The sequence below is a fragment of the Choloepus didactylus genome, chromosome 7, assembly GCF_015220235.1.
Source record: "Choloepus didactylus isolate mChoDid1 chromosome 7, mChoDid1.pri, whole genome shotgun sequence".
Taxonomy (NCBI): domain Eukaryota; kingdom Metazoa; phylum Chordata; class Mammalia; order Pilosa; family Megalonychidae; genus Choloepus; species Choloepus didactylus.
Window position 1 is genome coordinate 78,208,715 of NC_051313.1, and position 22,712 is coordinate 78,231,426.

At 35.6% G+C, this 22,712-nt stretch overlaps 1 protein-coding gene across 1 annotated transcript in view; it reads left to right on the forward strand.

Annotated features, from left to right (window-relative positions):
- TMEM30A (transmembrane protein 30A) overlaps positions 1–13,584 on the forward strand; it is a 61,724-nt gene extending 48,140 nt beyond the window's left edge. The window contains exons 3-7 of the mRNA XM_037842786.1: positions 1,123–1,230; positions 6,425–6,512; positions 7,513–7,656; positions 8,314–8,520; positions 10,900–13,584. Coding sequence (XP_037698714.1) covers positions 1,123–1,230; positions 6,425–6,512; positions 7,513–7,656; positions 8,314–8,520; positions 10,900–11,093 — 741 coding nt within the window. The 3' untranslated portion in view covers positions 11,094–13,584. The remainder of the gene's footprint in view (positions 1–1,122; positions 1,231–6,424; positions 6,513–7,512; positions 7,657–8,313; positions 8,521–10,899) is intronic.
- The last annotated feature ends 9,128 nt before the right edge of the window (positions 13,585–22,712 follow it).

Here is a 22,712-nt window from a genome sequence, read left to right on the forward strand (position 1 = left end):
GGCAAACTGTAAAGATGCTTTAAGTTCTGCTTTTGTCAGAAAAAGGCAAATTAAAGAAATAAAAGAGACTGGTAATGATTTAGATGCTCCATTAGTCTCCTCTCCCATTCACACTTATTTCAGAACTTCTCTTCTGCAAAGGTGATCATCCTCATTCATTCTCTTGTGGGCTCTGTGTTCCATCACAAGCCCAAACTTTGCATTGGACTAAAACCTTTTCAGGGAACTTCAAGTAAGTTATTTTGTCTCAGTATTCATTGAAAGGATCTCTTTTTCAGTTTGCAAGTTGAGTTTACTGTACTGATTCTTAATTGAGGTTATAAGTACTTTTTTTAAAAAAGGCATATTCATTGTCTCTGAATATTTCTGTTAAGAAACTTTGATATCCAAAAAATATTTCCATGTAAACATTTCCTTTATATAGAATGGGCAAGTTAGCGTAATTTGACACTTGGAAATCAAGCTTTAAATAAATGATTGTGCTTGTGAAAATATTGAATGAAATAAAGCATACTTATGTTACACAATTCCTTTTAGTTTTCTGAATTCCATTTAATTGAGGGTAAGAATGTAGAAAAAGATGTAGCAACCAGGAAGGAGAGAGTAGCTTACTGTATTTTGCTACCTTTAAAAACTTAGTTGTTCAAGATGGCTTCTTAGCATCTTCTAAATAATAGTATTTGTAGATTACCCTTTTTTCCCAATTTATTTCCAGATTAGTGCAACTAAGTCACAGTACTTTTCTTAATCATTATAAAGTTTCTCAATATCTTATCAATTACTTATTTACTAATTACTAATATTATATAAATTGAAAGTAGCTCAGAGAAGGCTGAAAGATTCCTAGAGGAATCTTATTTTTATATGTAAATAATACTACTTTGAAATATTTAAGGATATTTTCAAAGTTTATTCTTGGATTCTTGTAACATATTTTCTTTAACCTTATTTAAATTTGTGTCATTTTAGATTACTAAGTACTGGTAGAATTCACCCCAGTACCTGTTTTAAATGATCACAAATTCCAAAATAGTAAAGTCCAAATTACACAATTTTTAATGTATGAATGAAATAAATTATACAGTAGATTTTATATGAAAAAATTTCCCTCTGTTTCTCTAGGGCAATGTGTTTATGTATTATGGACTGTCTAATTTCTACCAAAACCATCGTCGTTATGTGAAATCTCGAGATGATAGTCAACTAAATGGAGATTCTAGTGCTTTACTTGTAAGTAAAATAATGGAATATGAAAATGTGGTATTTATGAGATAAGAACACGTTGTAAATGTTCAGTTAGAAATGTTACATATTTAATAATGCTCAAGTGAAATTAAACTGCAATTTGTCATTTATAGTTTGTTAAGTGAGGGTTTTTTGTTAAAATATACCCCCCCCTCCACTCCGTAATTTGCCCAGATTAATTATTTCTCATAGCTAGGGGATGCTTGCCTGCTTGCTTCTAGTAGCATCATTGGAATTTCTCCTTTATTTTTATTAATCTGCTGGCAATGGGATTTTGATGGGTCTAGCTTCTGGGTATGTAAATTTGTTCCATTTGAGTTAGTTCATTATTACATTAGATAAGAATATGTAAATAAACTGCTTTTGATTTCTGAGATTGCTTTTAGAATTGAACACATATGTTTTGCATTTTTTAACTTGTAGAAAGATTGAGAGTCTAAAGGGTGGGTTACTTAAGAACCGTCTAGGGAGCTTTTTGAAAATAAAGATTTCCAGAATTCTCATAAGTCTATTATTTTAGTATCTTTGGGGGTGGAGCGCTAGAATGTCTGTTTTTAATAAGATCCTCTTCTGATGCCCAGCCTGGTTTGGGAACCTATGGACCAGGGGAACTTAGTTTCCTATTGTTCAGTTTTCCTTTGTAGTGGTTGGTTCCCATGTATTTTATGTTACTGCTGCCAATGCAGTAAACATTCAGAGGCTCAGAGTAATGTAGCAGTTCGTTAATCTCTTAAAATTGGCATGGAAATGTAATTTAGGACTGTCTGTGACCAGAAAGGGCCTGATAAGCATATAGCTATTATCCTCCTTGGTTACTGATATGTGGGATTTTAAGAAATGTAAGATTATTTAAAGATTCCCTGGCATACACAGGGTTCTAGTTAGATCTGTAATATTTTTCAGTCCATATGGTATTTACTCCTTAGGATCCACTTTTTAGGTGATGTACTGTGAAACATGCCAAGATCCTAGACCTATTTGAATTTGTTGATTGTAATTGTAGTGTGGAGGTGTTCAAAGACCTAGAAGTGTTGGCTGACTTACAGTTCTTTTATTTAGATACACACTCTCTCCACTAAGGGTGAAAGAAGGTGAGAGTGATCCCTTTCTACAAACTTCAAGCAGAGCTGTTAGATTAGATTAGGGATTTGTGAGTTTTTTTTGCAAAGGGCCAGATAGTAAATCTTTTAGGCTTTGTGGGTCATATGGTATATGAGTTTGCCAGGATGCTCTGACAAATATCATGTAATGGGTTGGCTTAAACAGCCAAGATTTTATTGGGTCACTATTTGGGAAGCTGGCAGTCCAAAATCAAGGCCTTAGCAAGGCAATGCTTTCTCCCCAAAGTCTGTGGTGGTCTGCTGCTGGTTTGCTGCAATCCTTGGATTTCCTTGGCTTGGCCTTTTGTCACATAGTGATGCCCTCTCCTTTCTTCTGCTTTTCTTGATTCCCTTGACTTCTGGCTTCTTGTGCCTCCCCATGTCTTTCTCTGACTTCTGGCTTCCAGTTTCTTCTCTTTTTAAGACCTTCAGTAATATGGATTAAGACCTACCCTGATTCAGTTAGCCACACCTTAACTAAAAATAACATCTTCAAAAGGTGTTATTTACAAATGGTTTCATACCCACAAGAAGGTGGATTAAGGATAAGAACGTGCCTTTTATTGGGGTACATAATTGAGCCTACCACATAAGATCTCTGTTGTAGCTACTCAACTCTGGTGTTGTAGAGTGAAAGCAGCCATAAATGACACATGCATGAATGGGTATAGCTGTGTTCCAGTAAAACTTTATCTGTGAAAACAGGTGGTGGGCCAGGTTTGACCCATGGGCTATCTTTTCCTGACTTCTGGACTATACCAAAAAGTATGATTTTAAGATAGGTCACTTTCAGAAATCTTAAAGGTATTAAGAATGGACAGATGGAAGTCCAAGTTACTTAACATTGTGTGTGAAGCCATTCAAAATCTGGTATCAACCTACCAATCAAGCCTCATTGTTTATACTCTGTCTGTAATATATCTTTGGCCTTGTCACCTTAGCCCATATTTGCTGCTTGCTAATCATGTGCTGTGGTACAAATAATCTGCCATTCTTGGACTTTACCATTTCATTTGCCTAGAATGCCATTCTTACTCTTTCCTGGTTGTCTTCTTATCTCAGTACCTTTTGAGGCAAAATAAGTTCTTAATGTTTACTTTGAGTCACCATCATTTCTCATTTTGCTCAACAAACCGGTTTCCCCGCATCCTCTACCCTTGCCCCTCCCTTCCAAGCCATTTTCCGCATAGCTGTAGTGATCTTTAAAAAAATAATAACTACAGCTTCCCAACTGAAAATCTTTCAGTGGTTTACTAGCATTTGGAATGAAATTTCAGGATGATCTGAGCTACGTGTAATTCTGTAATAATATTTTGCGCCGTTCTGTGTCTCAACAGGTTTTATTTACCTTTTACCTCCAGAAATAATCAAATTCTTTCTTAATAGCATGTGCTGCTCTCTTTGCTTGAAACTTTCAGCTGCCTGCTTTTCACATAGCTGATTCCTGTTCTCCTTTAGGTCTTAAGTTATATGATACTCCCTCCATAGAGAAGCTTTTTCTTACCCTTGGAGTCTAAAATTGCCTCCTCTCCCCTCTATTAATTGCTCAGATAGCATCTTAATAGCACCTATTGCAATTTGTAATTATATATTCACTTATTTATTATTTGTCTTCCCAACTGGACTGTAAGCTCAGGAGGGCAGGGAGCATGACTTTCATTCATGGCCATATTCTGGTAGAAGGCATTTATTTAATAAATATTTGTTGAATGATATAGTCATTTTTATCTTAGCTCTTATTTCATGTTATAGTTGGTTATGTATAGGTCTGTTTCCTCTGTTATATTATGGACCTCTTAAAAGCAGGGACAGTATTTTTTTTAATTAATTCAGTTTTATTGAAATATATTCACATACCATACAGTCATCCATGGTGTACAATTAGCTGTTCACAGTACCATCATATAGTTATGCATTCATCACCCCAATCTGTTCTGGAACATTTTCCTTACCAGAAAGAATAAGAATAAAAAATAAAAGTAAAAAGAACACCCAATCACCCCCCCATTCCACCCTATTTTTCATTTAGTTTTGTCCCCGTTTTTCTACTCATCCATCCATACACTGGATAAAGAGAGTGCGATCCACAAGGTTTTTACAGTCACACTGTCTCCTGTTGTAAGCTACATTGTTAAACAGTTGTCTTCAAGAATCATATTTGCAGGTAAGGGTTACATGAAAAGATAAAGAAACATTAAGGAATACAGGCTACTATGTTGGAGTTTGATAGTTTCAGGTATTTACTTCTAGCTATTCCAATACATTAAAACCTAAAAAGGTTATCTATATAGTACATAAGAACATCCACCAGAGTAACCTCTCAACTCCATTTGAAATCTCTCAGCCACTGAAGCTTTATTTCGTTTCATTCCGCATCCCTCTTTTGGTCAAGAAGACGTTCTCAGTTCCACGATGCCGTGTCCAGATTCATTCCCGGGAGTCATACCCTGCGTTGCCAGGGAGATTTATACCCCTGGGAGTCAGGCCCCACTCAGGGGGAAGAGCAGTGAGTTCACCTGCTGAGGTAGCTTAGCTAGAGAGAGAGGGCCACATCTGAGCAACAAAGAGGCACTCGGGAGACTGGTAAGCACAATTATAAGCAGGTTTAGCCTCTCCTTTGCAGTAACGAGCTTCATAAGGGCAATCCCCAAGGTAGAGGGCTTAGCATACCAAACTGTCAGTCCTCAGTGTTTGTGAGAACATCATCAACAATCCAGGTGAGGAAATCTAACACTTCTGCATTTTCCCCCAGCTCCTCAGGGGGGCCCAAGCAGGGACCGTATTTTATTCATTTTTCTGTTTCTAGCACCTAGCAAAGTACCTGGTACATACTAGGTACTCAATAAATGGCTTTCCTAAGCCAGTTTAGTGGAAAGCCCTTAATGCTGCCTAGTCCTGATACATAGAAAAGTACATACATACTTACACACTTTTCTTTCTTTTAAGACACCTTAAGAATTTAGTGATTAGAACACATTTGCCCTACTGTGAGTTTATTTACACTTAATAACTTTTTGAAACCATAGTTTTCATTTAAACATTCAAAAAGTAATAAACTAGTTATATATTGTCAATTTTATGGCCTCAGAGTGCTAACTTTATCAATATAGATGCCTTAGGGGACCAAAGAACTGAGAGGTAAATATTGAAGAGACTTTTTGAGGTCCATGGAATATGTTTTCTTAGCTTTCTCTTGTCTTTTCTATATACACTTTTTTTTCCAAAACAAAAGAACAAAGAGAACATGAATACAAGACAGGGTTGGTTGGTGGTGGAATAGCCCTAAAAGTCCTAACCAGAGTCAGGTATTTCAAATTGAAAACATTTTGGTCTGTTTCTGTCTTTTGTGACATGGCCTTCTGTGACCTGGAGCCCCAGAACAATGCAGACCTTTACCTAACCTCAGACTTGGTAGAGTCTCTAGTTTAACCCTGTAATTGCCACATCTCCTTGAGATTTTTCAGTAGGGCTAAAATCAGAACCAAATTTTGAGAACTGGCAAGTAAGTGCTCTTTGCCTTGCCAGGATTTTCATTTTCTTGTTACCTGGATGCACAGTTTAATGAAGATTCTAGAATCTGCATTAGACTTACTAACATCTCCTTCCCTCCCTCCTTCCTTCCTTTCTTCCACTTTCATTTTATAAGGAAAACCTAGATAAACCAAGGGATTTGCGCAAGGTCTCTTAGTATGTAGCTGGAACCAGAACCTCTAGTCTTCTCTTCTAGTTTAAGACTCCTTTTGTTATGTCACAACTGGATTGACAGTAGACCGCTTCTTAATTTTTCTTGGACAGAAAACTCTTTTCAGTGCTGTTTCTTTGTTGATATGAAAGTAAAAAAGATGCTAATTTGATAATATGCATATGTGACAAAATATTTGCAGGTAAAGGTTACATGAAAAGATAAACATTAAGGAATACACTGTATTTAAATGAGGTGTTACCTATAATCTGCATGCGTTGCAAGTGAGAAACATACAGAGTTTGAATTTTTAATCAGCAATTGGGATTAATTAGCCCAGGGTTCAAATAAAGGCCTGAGTAATAATTTCTCTCTTCTTTTCTTCATAAAAAATCAGAATCCCAGTAAGGAATGTGAGCCTTACCGAAGAAATGAAGACAAACCAATTGCTCCTTGTGGAGCTATTGCCAACAGCATGTTTAATGGTATGGAATAGATATAAACATAAAGATACAGATAGATACAGACATATTATTAGGACAATCTGTATAATCTGTTAGAGATTTTATAGCCTAGTAAATATGAATGAAATTAAGAAATTCAACAACTTTAAGATGAAAATATCAGTTAGGCATTAAATGGGATATTATGCTTTGTTACTTTCTTTTGAGCATTTTTACATTTTAAGAATGGATTTCTATCACTGGGAAGAAGAATGACACTATTGAAGTAGAGATATTCTGCCACCTTTCCTATTTCATAAAAAATAAAATAAAAGCCAGGTTTATTTATTCCATTAAAAATGAGCTACAGTGTATAATTTAGATCAGCACTGTCCACTATAAATATAATGTGAACCATAAATAAGAGCCATGTAAGTAGTTTTAAATTTTTTAGCAGTCATATTAAAGTAAAAAAACAAGTTAAACTAATTTTAATGTTTAAAATTTAACCCAGTACATCCAAAATATTATTTCAACATGTAATCAGTATGTAAGTTTCTGAGATATTTTATATTCTCTATTTTGTACTAATTTTATACTTAGAACACATACCCATTTGAACCAGCTATATTTCAAATGCTCAGTAGCCATGCATGGCTAGTGACTACCATATTGAACAGCACAGATAGAGAAATACTTAAGCCAGAAGCTATTTAGGGATGCATTATTGAAAGAAAGGGAGGAGAGGCAGATGTACCTTTTTAATTTGGGTTAAAGTTAAAATATTTGACCTGTCACCTGTCAGCTGGCTGTATAGGAAAGTAACCTAGTACTCTATTGAGGGAAGAGAAGTCCTTGTAGGATTATTAAGTTACTATAGGTAATTCACATATGAATAATCAACAGCAAATACATATCATATACCTACTTTATCACAACCACTTTTGGGAACAAATACTAAATTATCATTTCTCGTAAAGTAAAGCAAGCACTATTGGTTTTCAGTAGATATTTAGGAATATTTTCCTTTTCTTGTATTTAGATACATTAGAATTGTTTCTGGTTGGCAATGAATCTGAACCTAAGCCTGTTCTTTTGAAAAAGAAAGGTATTGCTTGGTGGACAGATAAAAATGTGAAATTCAGAAATCCTCCTGGAAGAGAAAGCCTAGAAGAACGATTTAAAGGTAAAACATTACTGTATCCCTTTAAAAATATGAACTGTTTAAAAGTATAAGCTAGGAGTTTTAATGAAGTACCTAAATTTTCTTATAAGAATCTTTTAGAAGGTTATACTTTAAAAATAAATGAAAGAACTCTTTTTTCCAAAACATTATGCCAAGTTAGGTAAAATGTGGTATATTCTAATGTACTGAAATTCTAAAGGAAATGTGTACTTTTAATCTTGAATTGAATTTCTGTGGTGTTTTCTTATAAGCATTTGAGCCATAATCATTTAAAACTACAGCAAAGTTTCTTTTAGATGAGCCCCATTGCTTAATTATCCAAATTTATTTTTGTTCCTGTGCCACTTTATGTTTACAGTATAGTGTCTTACCATTATATCTCTGCCTTAAGTGATATGCCTTTTGATGTATACTCCATATCCTACTTCTGGTATTCTCTTATTTGAAATATTTTTTGGAAGTTTTTGTTAAGTTGTTACATGAGGAATTGTTTTGTCTCTAGATTTCAAGATAAATAATAATATATTTGTACCTTTGAAAATAAGAAAAATGCTCAGATTGTGTATTGCACATCTTTATTTTAGTAGAATGTGAATTTTCAGTGACACTCTTAATAGAATTGAATATTTTCCCCCATCCCTCCCTGCTTTTTTTAAGGTACAACAAAGCCAGTAAACTGGCTTAAGCCAGTATACATGCTGGATTCTGACTCAGATAATAATGGGTTTATAAATGAGGATTTTATTGTTTGGATGCGTACTGCAGCGTTACCTACTTTTCGTAAGTTATATCGTCTTATAGAACGGGATAGTGATTTACATCCAACTTTACCAGCTGGACGATACTATTTGAATATCACATACAGTATCCTTTTTTGGCTATTTATACAGATTCATAGACTTGAAAGAGAGCCTAGTTCAACCTTCTCTTGGTTAGGTGGAATGCTATTTGTGCTTTAGTTTTGATCTCTGCATTTTTATATGAATGTGTGTACGTTTGAGTATATTACTTTAATTTATATCTTAAAGTTTATGTTTTCCAGAAATGTCTAAAATTTTTATATACTTTGTGTAGGGCTTCAAGCACATTATTTGATAAAATTATTTCAAATGTAAGTGCTTGATTTATTAATAAGCTATCTGTTTTTATAAGAGATTGTAATCGAACTTCATGCAAAGGCCAATGAATGTACCTGATAACAAATAAATACTGGCGATACTGGGCTATTTTAATATATACTTCTGGATACTAAAAATCAGTGAATATGTTAGTTCACATCAACATAATCATAACTATTGCTCTGTTCTCAGTATCAAAACATTTTTATCACTGGTTGTATTGTTCTGCATTAAGGACTAGGTACAGTCTTCAGTGCTGATAAATATCATTCATTCTGTTCTGGATATATGCTAACACTGTGTTGCAGTTCATAGCCAGGCTATTGATTCCAGAGGCCATGACTGCCATCAGTCACCACTGAAGACTGTGTTCCCAGCTAGTTCACTAAGATTATTTCATATCAGGTTGGATGCAGGTCTTTTCTAGGAGGGAAATATAGGGCAGTTCCTTTCACTCTAAACACCTTTTAATCTCTAGCTTTTTGCTTGTATACATCATGTGTGAAAAGATTCCTGAATGTTAGCATTTTAAATGTTTGCTGATCATCATTGTATTTTTATTTTTCTTAATCCAAATTACTCATAAGTATATGGTTTTGGTTTTATAATTGACTAGTAAATTGTATATTAATAGACCCAGTTTCAAATATGGGGTTTTTTGTTTGTTTGTTTGTTTGTTTGTTTTTGGATGCTAGTCTCTTGATGTTGCATCTAAATACACAGCTGAATCTGGCCTGATAGTGGCAGACTGAAAATGACCATGTTTTTGAAACTAGACCCACATAGGAGCAATTTTGAACAGAGAGAACGATTTCAGGGGCTGGTAGCAAGGACATCATCCTGAGGGTATAGCCAAAATAGGAGGAAGCTTTATCACAGTATCCAAAAATTCCAGTAAAGAGGAAGGGCAGATAACCAGCTGTAGCCTACAGTACAATAAAGGGAAATCTATAGGAGCACCTGGGAATTCTTAGCTCCAAGAAAGCTGACAGACAATTTGTATCCAGAAAGTCTGCAGCAGGGTCCCAGGCACTGAGAGGAACACTGTCAGAAGGAAGTAGTGTGTCCTGCAAAGTTACAAGATGGAAATTTGGACCTGCAAAACATCAAGGGTTAATTATTAAAATTGAGTACAAGGTGGGAACTAGATACTAGAAACAAGGCAGAAACCCATTTTATTAAGGATTGAGATTCAAAGAGAGACTAGAATGGTTGATTTGAAACTATTTCCCAGAGTGTTCAGTTAGAGCTCTTAAAATCATTCCTGCCTTAGATGAGGATTGGTCTAAGAAACTAGTGGAGCTGAGTCTGCTATTTGGGGTCATACGGCCCTGAATGTGGGGATGGAGAGTTGCAGAAGCTAAAGAAATAGGTGGGGCCTAACACTTTACTAAAACGATTCTTTTGAAAAGGTTATAAACTTTTTTTGCATCAGAACTTTACTCTGTCTTCTCTACTCCAAATATTTTCAAAATCCTGGGACTCGTCTGTGTAGATAGCTCACCCAACCCACTAGTATCCCATTTCTTATATCTCCTAAAAAATTTGGTATCCTTCACCCTTCACTTCTACTCTGTTTTAGCTATCAACTCTGTGTCACATCATGAGTTTTATCATTGCTCCAAATCAGCAACTTAAAACTTTAGCATGCTTCTCTCTGACCTTGTGCTTCAGGGCACTCATGTTCTTACAACTAACTCTCAGTGCCCATGCTCTTTGAACTCAGAGAACTCCAGTCCCTTGATTCTTTCATTTTCTCCTGATTCTACCTTCTCTTCCTGTGTATGCTTCATTGCTCATCTTCAGATGTACTTTTTCACATTATATTCCATGTGGCCTTTTGGACCTCTGTGTAATGAGAGCAAAACTATATGAAAAAATGATAAAGCCCTTAAAATTGGTTGTTTTTGCTTGTAAAATATTTTGGCTTCACTGCTAACATTTAACTTGCTAAATCAGTCCTTCAAGGTATATAATTTTTTTGTGAATCACAGCCTGTGGATAAGGTACCTGTGTATCACAGAATTATACAAATAAATTATAAGCAATTAAATGCCAACTTACAGATCATATTTTAAAAATCAAGCAACTAGACATGGTAAAATCTTCCTATACAGCACTTCAGATTACCCTGTACATTCTTTTGATGGACGAAAACGGATGATCTTGAGCACTATTTCATGGATGGGAGGAAAAAATCCGTTTTTGGGGATTGCTTACATCACTGTTGGATCCATCTCTTTCCTTATGGGAGTTGTACTACTAGTAATTAATCATAAATATAGAAACAGTAGTAATACTGCTGACATTACCATTTAATTTTATATTCTGAAAACGAATCTTCTGCATGTGCATCAAGGCCAGTCCTATTCAACCTAGCTTTTGAATGCTAATGTCTGGTTAGTATGTCATTTTTGAAGTTGGCATGTAACACTTTTTTTTTAAAACAATCTTTGTCCTTTGCTTCTTCCTATGGATGACTTATGAAAATACATGACAGGTATAAAACAAATTAGCTATATTGATCATATCAACATTGTAACTGCTGAAATGGCATTCTAATGTTTGCTTTTATTGGGATAGGCCACATGATGCATAGAACCTCTTTTCATGTGAAATGCATCCACTGCTTAAATGTTTATGCTGTGTTGATATTATATTGATGCTGTATATGTTTGCCTATTGTGTGAAGAAAGGGATTGCAAGATGTATGAGTAAAATGACTTTCTAACCTTTCAGGTTTCAGAGTTACAGAAAGATGAAGAATGACCAAATTTAAATAAAACACTTCATCATTTTCATGTGTCACGTATAAAGGCTTAAAGTACCATCTTTGTAGAGGTGGTTCATATATTCAGTTTATACAGTATAGTTCTTTGTCAAGCTTAGCTTTGATTTCAAAGGACTTGTTTACCATGTCTGGCATAGGAATTAATGGGTCATGTCTGAGAGGTCAGGTAGAGGTCCCAGGTAGGAGAATTTAAAATTTCTCTTTCCTTTTGGTTAAGTTGTTGCAGTCAGGAATCCCGACTTACGTGAAATGTTTTTACATGTGATCATTTCCCTTGAAGCTTGTACTTTTTAAGGGAAGAAAGAATATAGGTGAGATGGGAAAACTGCTTGGCAGACCTTCATCTTCTGCCTCAACTGTAAACCAGATGTAAATACTCAGAGGAGATAGTTTTCATTCTTGTGGTATTTAACATTCAGAAATTTGCTTCAACATTGGAAATACCTCAAGCTATTTTAATTTTTCAGGTAAGTGTTTGGACTTAAGTACTAATACTATATTCCAGAAATTACTGAAAATGGCAACCTTAATTTCCTCTATATTTCATTCAATTTTTGCATATAGGTCAAATATGGAATGTATGCACATTCTCTTTAGTTAGGGTACCAATTGGCTGGTTGGTTTTCCTAAGATGTATTTTAAAAAGAAATTCTTTTAATATTCCTAGTTAAATTCTGTGTATTTTGGAGTATATACTTGATAAATTATAATATATGTAGTCAAAGTTATTTTATTTTATACTAATGAATTATTTTAATATTCTTTATTGAGTAAATGTTGTAATTTGTTTGCTATGGAACTTACTCTTGAAGTGAATGTAAACTTATTTCATATGCATGAAAATGTATTCTTAATCAGAAGTGTCTTAATTGCATTGAAATTGCATTTTTTAAAACTAAACTCATGTTCATGTAGAAGAATGCCTTTTTTTCAGAGTTTGTAGTTTTTTCTTTCAGTTGTACTTTAAATCAAAAAGTCTGGGTAATGTAGCAGTTCTGATTAATATATGTTGTTTTTTTTTAATGTAATGGTTGATAGTAAAAATGTGCCACACTTCTTAAATTTATATAAAAATAGAAAATTCAGTTAAAATAACTTGTATTTCATAATATTCTAACTGGTCAGAATAGTACTTGCATGAGGCCCTTGAGGTATGATTATCCAGAAACTTCTGAGTACATAGGGTATTCTTTGTCTAAAAATATTCATTATTTTGTCAGTCTTTCAGAATATTGATATTTATTCAGAAAATTGTCCCTCCTGCACATGGCGATTTATTTTCTGGAACACATCATTGGGGGAAGAGGGCTCTTCTGTCAGTCTTTCCAGATTGAGTCTGTTTGTTTAAGAAGGACTCCATCCTGCATCTCTTTCTCTAATTCGAGGACCAAAGGTGCTGCTAAAGAAAATTGAAGAGTCCTTCCAACACTTTGTCATCTATGGTGAAGATGGAATCTTAAAATGTGTTTGGAGTTTTATCTGTTTTACAAGTACATTGACAGCCTAAACTCCTCCCTGTCTGCTGCCATTTGAGCTCTAAGGGATTCCTGTGAAGAATATGAACATGCGTATGACCTCTGTGAAGCATGGCAGGGAGGGGGCAGGGGACTATGGACAAACATTTCTTTCTTAGAGGTTTTGTGCTAATCTTTTGGAGACACTGATGGCATATTCAACTTTCAAAAAATCATACTGCATTTTAAGGCAGTTAGTTTAAGTGGAAGGCATTAACAATGCATTAATTTGGGGGAAGTTTTTGACATATGAAAAGATTCCAAATTAAAGGAATTATGCAGTAAGTAAAAGCTAAGAAACTTCATTGAAATCATAAGGCAGTCTAAAAATAAATTGGTAGAAATAACTGTACTACCTAACAGAGAATCATTCAACCAAGAGGAATATTATTTGTTTATTAGTTAGTGGCAGTGTTTATTTGTAATCTTGATTATATTAAAAGATAAATATATATATACACATTCTGTAAGTATGGTCTGTATTAATAAATATGATGAAAATTAAGTTTTCTATGTTTGTCTTGCTCAAATAACAATGCCCCAGTGTTATTGCTAATGTTTGGCACTAAGTTTTAATCCAAGGTCAGTGAGTCCAAGTTTTAACATCTCCACTGCTAGAATTAATGAAGTGTCATTAACTGTTAAATCAGTTACCGTGTATATATTTATTAGTCACACCCACAACATTAATTGGAAGATTAATCTGTATTACTGAGAAACATCTGTTCTTGTCAGGAAGTACTTCGATTGTCACCTTGAGTTATAGGCAGATTGGGTAAATTTGGTATTATATCAAGGGAAATGTCTGATAAATAGAAAATGAAGAACTGTTAGGCAAGTATGAAGAAAATAATGAAGCAGGGCACAAAGGAAATGGAAAGCCTGACTTACACAGGAGGGGTAGCCAAGCAGTAGGGTCAGTGAATGCTTTTCAGCCTGCCACCTCCTTTCTTTATGGAAACACATCCTTAGATTATTGCAAGGTACTTCTTTGTTGGTTAAGCTGTGAAGTAATGCTGTTTATGAACATGGCTATTTTGGAGGAGGGTGCAGAGAATAAAGAGTGATATTAGTGTTGCTGTTACAAGAAGAATGTTGATGCATTAGTGTCTTTGTGCAGTATGGATGATTTAGTAAAAGCATTTTAGAATTTTTAGAATCCTTTTTTTTAACCCATGCGTCATTCAGTGAACATGAAAATGACAGTTCCCTTAATGTTATTTGAAATTTCAAAATAAATATTGTATCTAAAAACAAATCAGACCATGGTGACCTTATTTGCATTTACATATTATATAATTTAGCAAAGTAACATGTGTACATAGTTTAAAAAATTGATTAGTAAGTTCTAAAGGCTTTACGATAAAAAACAGTAGTCCTCCATCCCACTGCCCCAACTCTCTCTACTCCCTGAGACAATCACTTTAACTGGTATTTATCTCAGTGTATCTAAATACTGTGTTTATACTATGAATGTTGCATCATGAATATCATATTTCATGATGATTTCGTTGTCTCACACACATACCTCCCCTTCTCCCATTACATAGTTACAATATTTAGTAACCACATTAGCCATTATTTAATTATGACTGTATAAATACTGTAGAGGCAAGCTGTGCACTGTGTACATTTTCTTTTGCATGATTTTATTTTTTCTGGAATTATTAATTACCTCATTTTTGACACGTAACTTACAATTTTTCCAACTTCTCCATGATGTCCATCATGTTCCCATCCCTAGTTTTGAAGGACTTTTGTCCTCAATCAGAACCAGCTTATTTGAGTCCCTGTTTTTACTAGAAAGGTTTATTCTGCAATTGTCCTGTGCCCTTTTGTACTGGTTGTTCTTTTGGCCTCCTGCACAGCTATTATCCCATGACCTCCCTTTGTCACCCTCTTGTGTTGGATCTCCTACTTCCTAGTTTACTCTCTTGTTTACTAGTGGAAATCCTAAAATGCAGTTTCTTTTTTTTTTTTTTTAATTAAATTCAGTTTTATTAAAATACATTCACATACCATACAGTCATCCATGGTGTACAATCAACTGTTCCCAGTATGATCATATAGTTATGCATTCATCACCACAATCTGTTTCTGAACATTTTCCTTACATCAGAAAGAATCAGAATAAGAATAAAAAATAAAAGTAAAAAAAGAACACCCAAACCATCCCTCCCATCCACCCAAAATATTTTTCATTTAGTTTTTGTCCCCATCTTTCTATTCATCCATCCATACACTGGATAAAAGGAGTGTGATCCACAGGTTTTCACAATAACACTGTCACCCCTTGTAATCTACATTGTTATACAATCGTCTTCAGGAGTCCAGACTACTGGGTTAGAGTTTGATAGTTTCAGGTATTTACTTCTAGCTATTCCAATACATTAAAACCTAAGAGGTGTTATCTGTATAGTGCATAAGGATGTCCACCAGAGTGACCTCTTGACTCCGTTTGAAATCTCTTAGCCACTGAAACTATTTCGTCTCATAAAATGCAGTTTCTTAAGAAGTGGTATATAAGAAGTAAGTTTTCTGAGTTCTTTCATGCTGAAATGTCTCTTCCACCCTCACATTTCATTAATAGTTTGACTACTACAATTTTAAGATAAAAAATAATTTTCCCTCAGAGTTTTGAAGGCATTGCTCCTTTCTCTTTCAGCCTCCATTGTTGGACCTCCTAAATTGAAGCTTAATTTTATTTTATTTTCTCCAAGTCGGACACTTTGTTTCTGTTCTTTTAGGAGATTTTTTTTTTCAATTTTATCTTCCAAGATTATCTTCCTTCTATTGAATTTTTAATGTATTGGTCATGTTTTTATTTTCAAGACTGCTTTCATTTCTGTTGTTTTCAAAACATTCAATTCTTAGCCCATAGATAGACTTATTTTTCTAAATATACTTTCCCCCCCTTTTTTTTCTGTTTATACCAGGATTTTTTTAAATCTTTTTTTTTAAATTCAGTTTTGTAGAGATATATTCACATACCATACAGTCATCCATGGTGTACAATCAACTGTTCACAGTACCATCATATAGTTGTACATTCATCACCCCAATCTATTTTTGAACATCTTCCTTATACCAGAGAGAATAAAAATAAGAATAAAAAATAAAAGTAAAAAAGAACACCCAAATCACCTCCCCCATCCCACCCTAGTTTTCTTTTAGTTTTTGTCCCATTTTTCTACTCATCCATCCATACGCTGGATAGGGAGTGTGATCCACAAGGTTTTCACAATCACACTGTCACCCCTTTTAAGCTACATTGTTATACAATCGTCTTCAAGAGTCAAGGCTACTGGGTTGCAGTTTGATAGTTTCAGGTATTTACTTCTAGCTATTCCAATACACTAAAACCTAAAAAGGAATGTCTATATAGTGCAAAAGAATGCCCACCAGAGTGACCTCAACGCCATTTGAAATCTCTCAGCCACAGAAACTTTCTTTCATTTCTCATCCCTTTGGTCAAGAAGATGTTCTCAATCCCATGTTGCCAGTTGCAGTATACCAGGATTTTTGACGTAGATTTGTTTTAATTTTAGTTTTACTCTCTTGTTAGTGTAAACACCTTTCCTTGTATCTCTGGCTAGGCTTAACAATTTTCATATATGTGTAGACACCAAAAGTAATTGAGTGTTCTGCATACATGGGCAGGCTTGACAAATGGTGGATTTTATTAGCTTTGCTGCTCAAAATGCCACTCAGCAAATTGTTATCCGGTTCATGATAAAAAGCTTAAGTCATTACTAGTTGGCAGAGCAGCTTCCATAAGTGGACTATTGCGAGAAGTGCTGCACTAGGGAATGATTGGCTGGGAGCCTGTCCTTTGGTTGGAGGCCTTTTCTCTGGGTCTGGTCCCTTTCTCTAGGAAAGAGTCCTCCAGTCTTCTTTGGAAGAAAGGGGGTTTGACTAGGGCTGTTTCATAATGCTTTGAACTTTCTGCTTCCTTTGTTCTCTACGTCACCTCCTGATGTCTGCTTCACATAGATTTCCCTCTATCTGGCCCTCCACGTGTCCCTTCCACCTAGTTGACTCCATTTAATTTCTCCATGTAAGAATTCTCTGGTGTCTTACCTTTGGGAGACAGTGATGAAGGTGACAGATATATGTGGCTGAGAAGGGTAGGGCAAGGGTCTTGAGGATCTAACCATTCTATTACATATATCTTTCAACCAGTCGTTTTCAGGCCTGTCCCTTGTCTCCACTCTTTGTTGTAACTCTTACCTCCATGTTGTGAGCTGCTAAAGGGTTGTGGGACCAACCAGCTCGCTTCCCACTGGTATCCCCCTTTATAGTCTCTAGATTGCAGCTTCCTCTACCAAGCTCATTTATATAATATTTGCATTCTGTCTTCCAAAAATATTGAAATAACTTAATCTGTTGCTGTCTCCTCTATATTCTCTATTCTTGTGGGCAATACAGGTCTGTAAATTTCAACAGATATATAGATTTGTGTAGCACCATAATAGGATACAGAGCAGTCCCGTCACCCCCCAAAACTCCCTTATGCTATCCGTTTATAGTCCCCCCCAAACACACACACCTATAACCCTTGATAACCACTGATCTGCTTCCTATCCCCATAGTTCTGTCTTCTAGAATGTCGTAGTGGAATCATGCAATATATAACCTTTTGAAATTGGCTTCTTTCACTCAGCATAATGAGATTCATCCAAGGTGATGTGGATATCAATAGTTTTTATCATACTTTCAGCTTCTTTTTCTTTCATTTTACTTCAGTGAGAGGGAAAGGAGATAAATTTGGAGCCAATCCACTGTCTTAAACTGGAAACACTTTGAAGCAAATATATTCCCCCACCCTTTGGTGATTTTATACAATCTTTTTTTTTTTAAATCTCAAAAACCATACTTTTTATATACTTCGTGATATTATTGTGAGCTTGTGTATGTCTGTCTGTCACAAGTTTTCTATCCAGAGTAATGAAGAAGATTGAACTCACCATATTACCACTTTCACTTGCAAGCCTGATGTGCCACTTTGTTTCAAGAACCAGAACTGCAGAAAACATATCTTTACAAATATGTCAAACTCCCCTTACCCACCCCCACCCTGCCTTTGAAAATCAGTGGTCTAAAATAATCCCTGGTTTGAAAGAATCTTTGTCTCTCCTTTTCACAACATATTTTGTAACAGATTGGTTTATATTCTGTCATTTTCAACTTCAGTCAGACTTTCACCCCACTATTGCACTGTACTCAGTTCGCGGTCACCTGTGTCTAAAACATACTGTTGAATGAGAATGAGTTTTAGAAGGAAACTGGCCTGGCTTCTAAATGTACAAACTGTATCTGGATTATGTAATCTCTGTAAACCACATACTCAAGTTATTTTCTTGTCAGTAAAATGGAGATTTTACGTGACAGATTTTATTTTGAGGAATAAGGGAAGTGATTAATAAAAGCATCTAGCAAAAATGTAGCAAAGTAAGCAACCAATGAACAATTCCCACTCAGATTGTCAAATGAAGTGATCTTTTTTGTTCCATTTGATAGGCATTTTTTCTTCCTTTTCCGTTCTTAGCAGCTGGCTTCTATGAGTAACTCTACTAATTTTCTTTCTACTTCTCTGTTCCTTAGTCTCCTTTGTATATTCCTTAGTTATTCTCACCATGCAACATCTGGAGAATTCTTTGAGATGTTGTTCTGGGCTCTTTTCTCACTTGACATGTACTTCTTGAGCATTCTTAAATTCATCATCATGTCTACCATCTTTACACTGACTTCTCTCTTTTTTTCACATGCCTGGACATCTCTCCTGAGCTCTCGATTATTCACTATGCATGTCTTGTACTGTCCTTGAGTTTCCTAAGGTAAATAAGGCCAAAACAGGAACCATCCCCCACAAACCTGGGGTCCTCCATATAGTGAATGGTGTTACCATTCACTTTATGAGTTAAGCTAGCATTCCTCTTCATTAAAGCAGATTAACTCCAATCCAGTAATGAATCATGCTGTTGATTTTTGAAGGTACTTTTATTTTGGCTCTCAAATCCAACTCCTTATCTGCGATCCTGTAACTTGCCCTCAGTCACACCACTACTAAGTAGCAGATTCAGGATCTGTATGACTTCCAAGTTATTAACTACAACAATATTTTTTTTCTCTCTTCCCTCCACTTAGACCTTTGTTAATACAGTTCCCAATGTATATCATGCTTGGTTCCCAGTCCAAGCTGTAAATCATGCTCTTACCTTAAGTCTGGACTACATTTTAAATATTTGCTCCATTCTAATTCTACCAGGCCTAAAATTTTGCTTTTTCAAAAGCTTCAAAATGACTACTGACTTTCTGGAATTTCCCACAGCAGGATTTGCTGTACCAGTTACCTGGAGAGTTATTTATGTCTGCATCAGACCTTACTATTCTGCATGTATTATCTTCTTAATTAGATTATATGCTCCAAAACATCAGGGACTTAAAAAAAATTCCCCTGAACCTATTGGAAGTGGTATACATCCATAGTAGATAACCAATAAGTTATTGTTCAATAGGGAGTGAACTCATATGTTTTGTGAAATTCTGTTTCAAATGTAAGGACTCGAGAGCTAGAGATATAAAAATCAACAGTCCAACTACTGAACTAGAAGATTGAGACTTGCAGTTAAATAATTCACCAAGACTAATACATCAAGTAAGAGAGCCAAATGTTTCCAGACTCCTGAAGGTGTTCCATGGAACTATGTGATGAGCAAAGAAAATATGGAATTATACTGAAATGTTACCTTGTTTTATCTAACCAGGAGTTTTTATATCTTAAACTTCACACAAAGCTGTTCTATATTCAGATTTTGAAAAGTTGGTAGTGGATTAGGCATGGTTCTAAAGTTAAAATACACATGGTTCCAAATCACATGAAACTCTGTTTTGGCTTTGGTCTGCTCCTTTTTTTTTTTTTTTTTTTTTTTAATTATTATTAAATTCAGTTTTATTGAAATACATTCACACACCTTACAATCATCCATGGTATACTATCCACTGTCCACAGTATAACATAGTTATGCGTTCATCACCACAATCTATCTCTGAACATTTTCCTTACATCAGAAAGAACCAGAACAAGAATAAAAAGTAAAAGTGAAAAAAGAACACCCAAATCATCCCCCCATCCCACCCCATTTGTCCTTTAGTCTTTATCCTCATTTTTCTACTCATCCATACACTAGATAAAGGGGGTGTGATCCACAAGGTCTTCACAATCACACTGTCACCCCTTGTAATCTACATTATATAATTGTCTTCAGGAGTTCAGACTGCTGGGTTGGAGTTTGGTAGTTTCAGGTATTTACTTCTAGCTATTCCAATATGTTAAAACCTAAGAGGTGTTATCTATATAGTGCATAAGAATGTCCACCAGAGTGACCTCTCGACTCCATTTGAAATCTCTCAGCCACTGAAACTATTTCATCTCATTTTGCATCCCCTTTTTGGTCAAGAAGATACTCTCAGTCCCACGATGCCAGGTCCACATTCATCCCCGGGAGTCATATTCTGCATTGCCAGGGAGATTTACAACCCTGGGAGTCGGGTCCCACGTAAGGGGGAGAGCAGCAAGTTCACCTGTCGAGATGGCTCAGAGAGAGAGAGGGCCACATCAGAGCAACAAAGAGGTACTCAGAGGGAGACTCTTAGGCACAAGTACATGCAAGTTTAGACTCTCCTTTGCAGTAACAAGCTTCATAAGGGCAAGTCCCATGATAGAGGGTCAGCACATCAAACTGCCAGTCCCAGTGTTTGTGACAACATCAACTCCAGTCCAGGTGAGGATGTCCAACACATTTGCACCTTCCCCCAGATCCTTGGGGCTGGGGAGGGGGAGACTGTAAATATGTTTTTTATTATCTGCCCAAATTACTCTGGGATGTGTCACTATTTCACTCCAGTCTATACTAACCTACCATATCTCACTTCCTATTCAAAGTTCCATGGAATTGTGGTGTTTGAACAAATCGACTGTAGAGTTGTACCGTTTAGAAAATTTAGATCCTGTACCAAATAGATATCTCTTCCCTTGGTCTCATATGGAAGCTGAAGTTTTAAAACACAATCAGTTTCAACCTTTACCCTTTCGCCTGGCTTGCCCTGGTCTTAACCAGACCTGCTTCATTCTTTGCTCTGCTTTTAGTGATTTATAGATACTATAGGTAGGATTAAAGTCAGGGCTGTCATTTTTTTTAAAGGAAAGAAAAAGATTGAGGAACTGTATGCATTGGTAACCTTGCATTAACAGTGTGAAATAATTTAGTATTTTCTGACGTATATAAACTTAACTTATTTACAAGACTTAAATTAATCATTTACCTACCTCAAATTTTCCACTTCTAAATAGCATACTATCAATTCTGTTACATTGTTTCAAGAACACTTTGGAAAAAATATTTTTAAAAGTAAGGTCAGGTCCATTTTCTAGTAATATCCTAATATTATAAAGGAACAATGACAAAAGAATTCCAAAGTGATGTTTGGAAAGGAACCTATTCTTATAGTAACTGTTCTGGTTCTGGGGATGAAGTTAGAAATCTGATAGAAAATCTCAAATGTGCCTGGGAAAATCCAGTAAAGCTTGATAGGTATCCAGACAGATTTCAGCCATACTTTTGTCAGGATAATCACAGTTTACCAGAGCAGGAACAAGGGGACAATGAATGAGGAACTCTGGAACTGAAAAATGTTTGGAAGGAGTACAATTTTAAGAAATATTTAAAAAATTTTATATTTAATAAGTTCATTATTTTATGCAGCATACTGTTAATTCATTTAGCCAATATTCTGAGCATTTTCTATGTATCAGTTACTATTCCATGTGCTAGAGATACAGCAGTAAACAGAAGTATTGAGCAGAGGAGTCATAAGTTCGACTTAAGTTTTTAAAAGGTTCATGGATGTGTAGAAGATAGACTGACTAGAAGAGTGGAAGTAGGGAAACCAGTCAAAAAAGGCTTTTGCAGTTATCCAAGCAAGAGATGATGATGGCTTGGCCTAGATTGTAGTAGTGGTGGAGATCATGAGAAGTGGTCAGATTCAGATTGTATTTTGAAGGTGCAACCCATAGAATTTTCTAATGGGTATGGGGTTTGAGAATAATGAAACAGTCAAAGTTTTAGGACCTAAAATGGAAGAAAATTGCAGAGAAGATTTAGGACTAGGGAGTAGAAAGTGAATTCAGCTCTGGTCATTAAGTTTGAAGTGCCCATTAGACATTGTGCCAGTTTGAATGTATTATGTCCCCCAGAAAAAGCCATATTCTTTGATGCAATCTTGTGGGGCAGACATATTAGTGGGGATTAAGTTGGAACGTTTGGATTAGGTTGTCTGCATGGAAATGCACCCCACCCAACTGTAGGTGATAACTCTGATGAGATCATTTCCATGGAGGTGTGACCCTACCCATTCAGTGTGGGCCTTGATCAGTGGAGCCATATAAATGAGCTGACAAACAGAAGGAACTCAGTGCAGCTGAGAGTGACATTTTGAAGAGGATCTACAGCCAAGAGGGACACTTTGAAAAAAGCACAGGAGCTACAGATGCAAGACAGTTTGAAGACAGCCGTTGAAAGCAGACTTTTGCTCCAGAGAAGCTAAGAGAGGACAAACACCCCAAGAGCAACT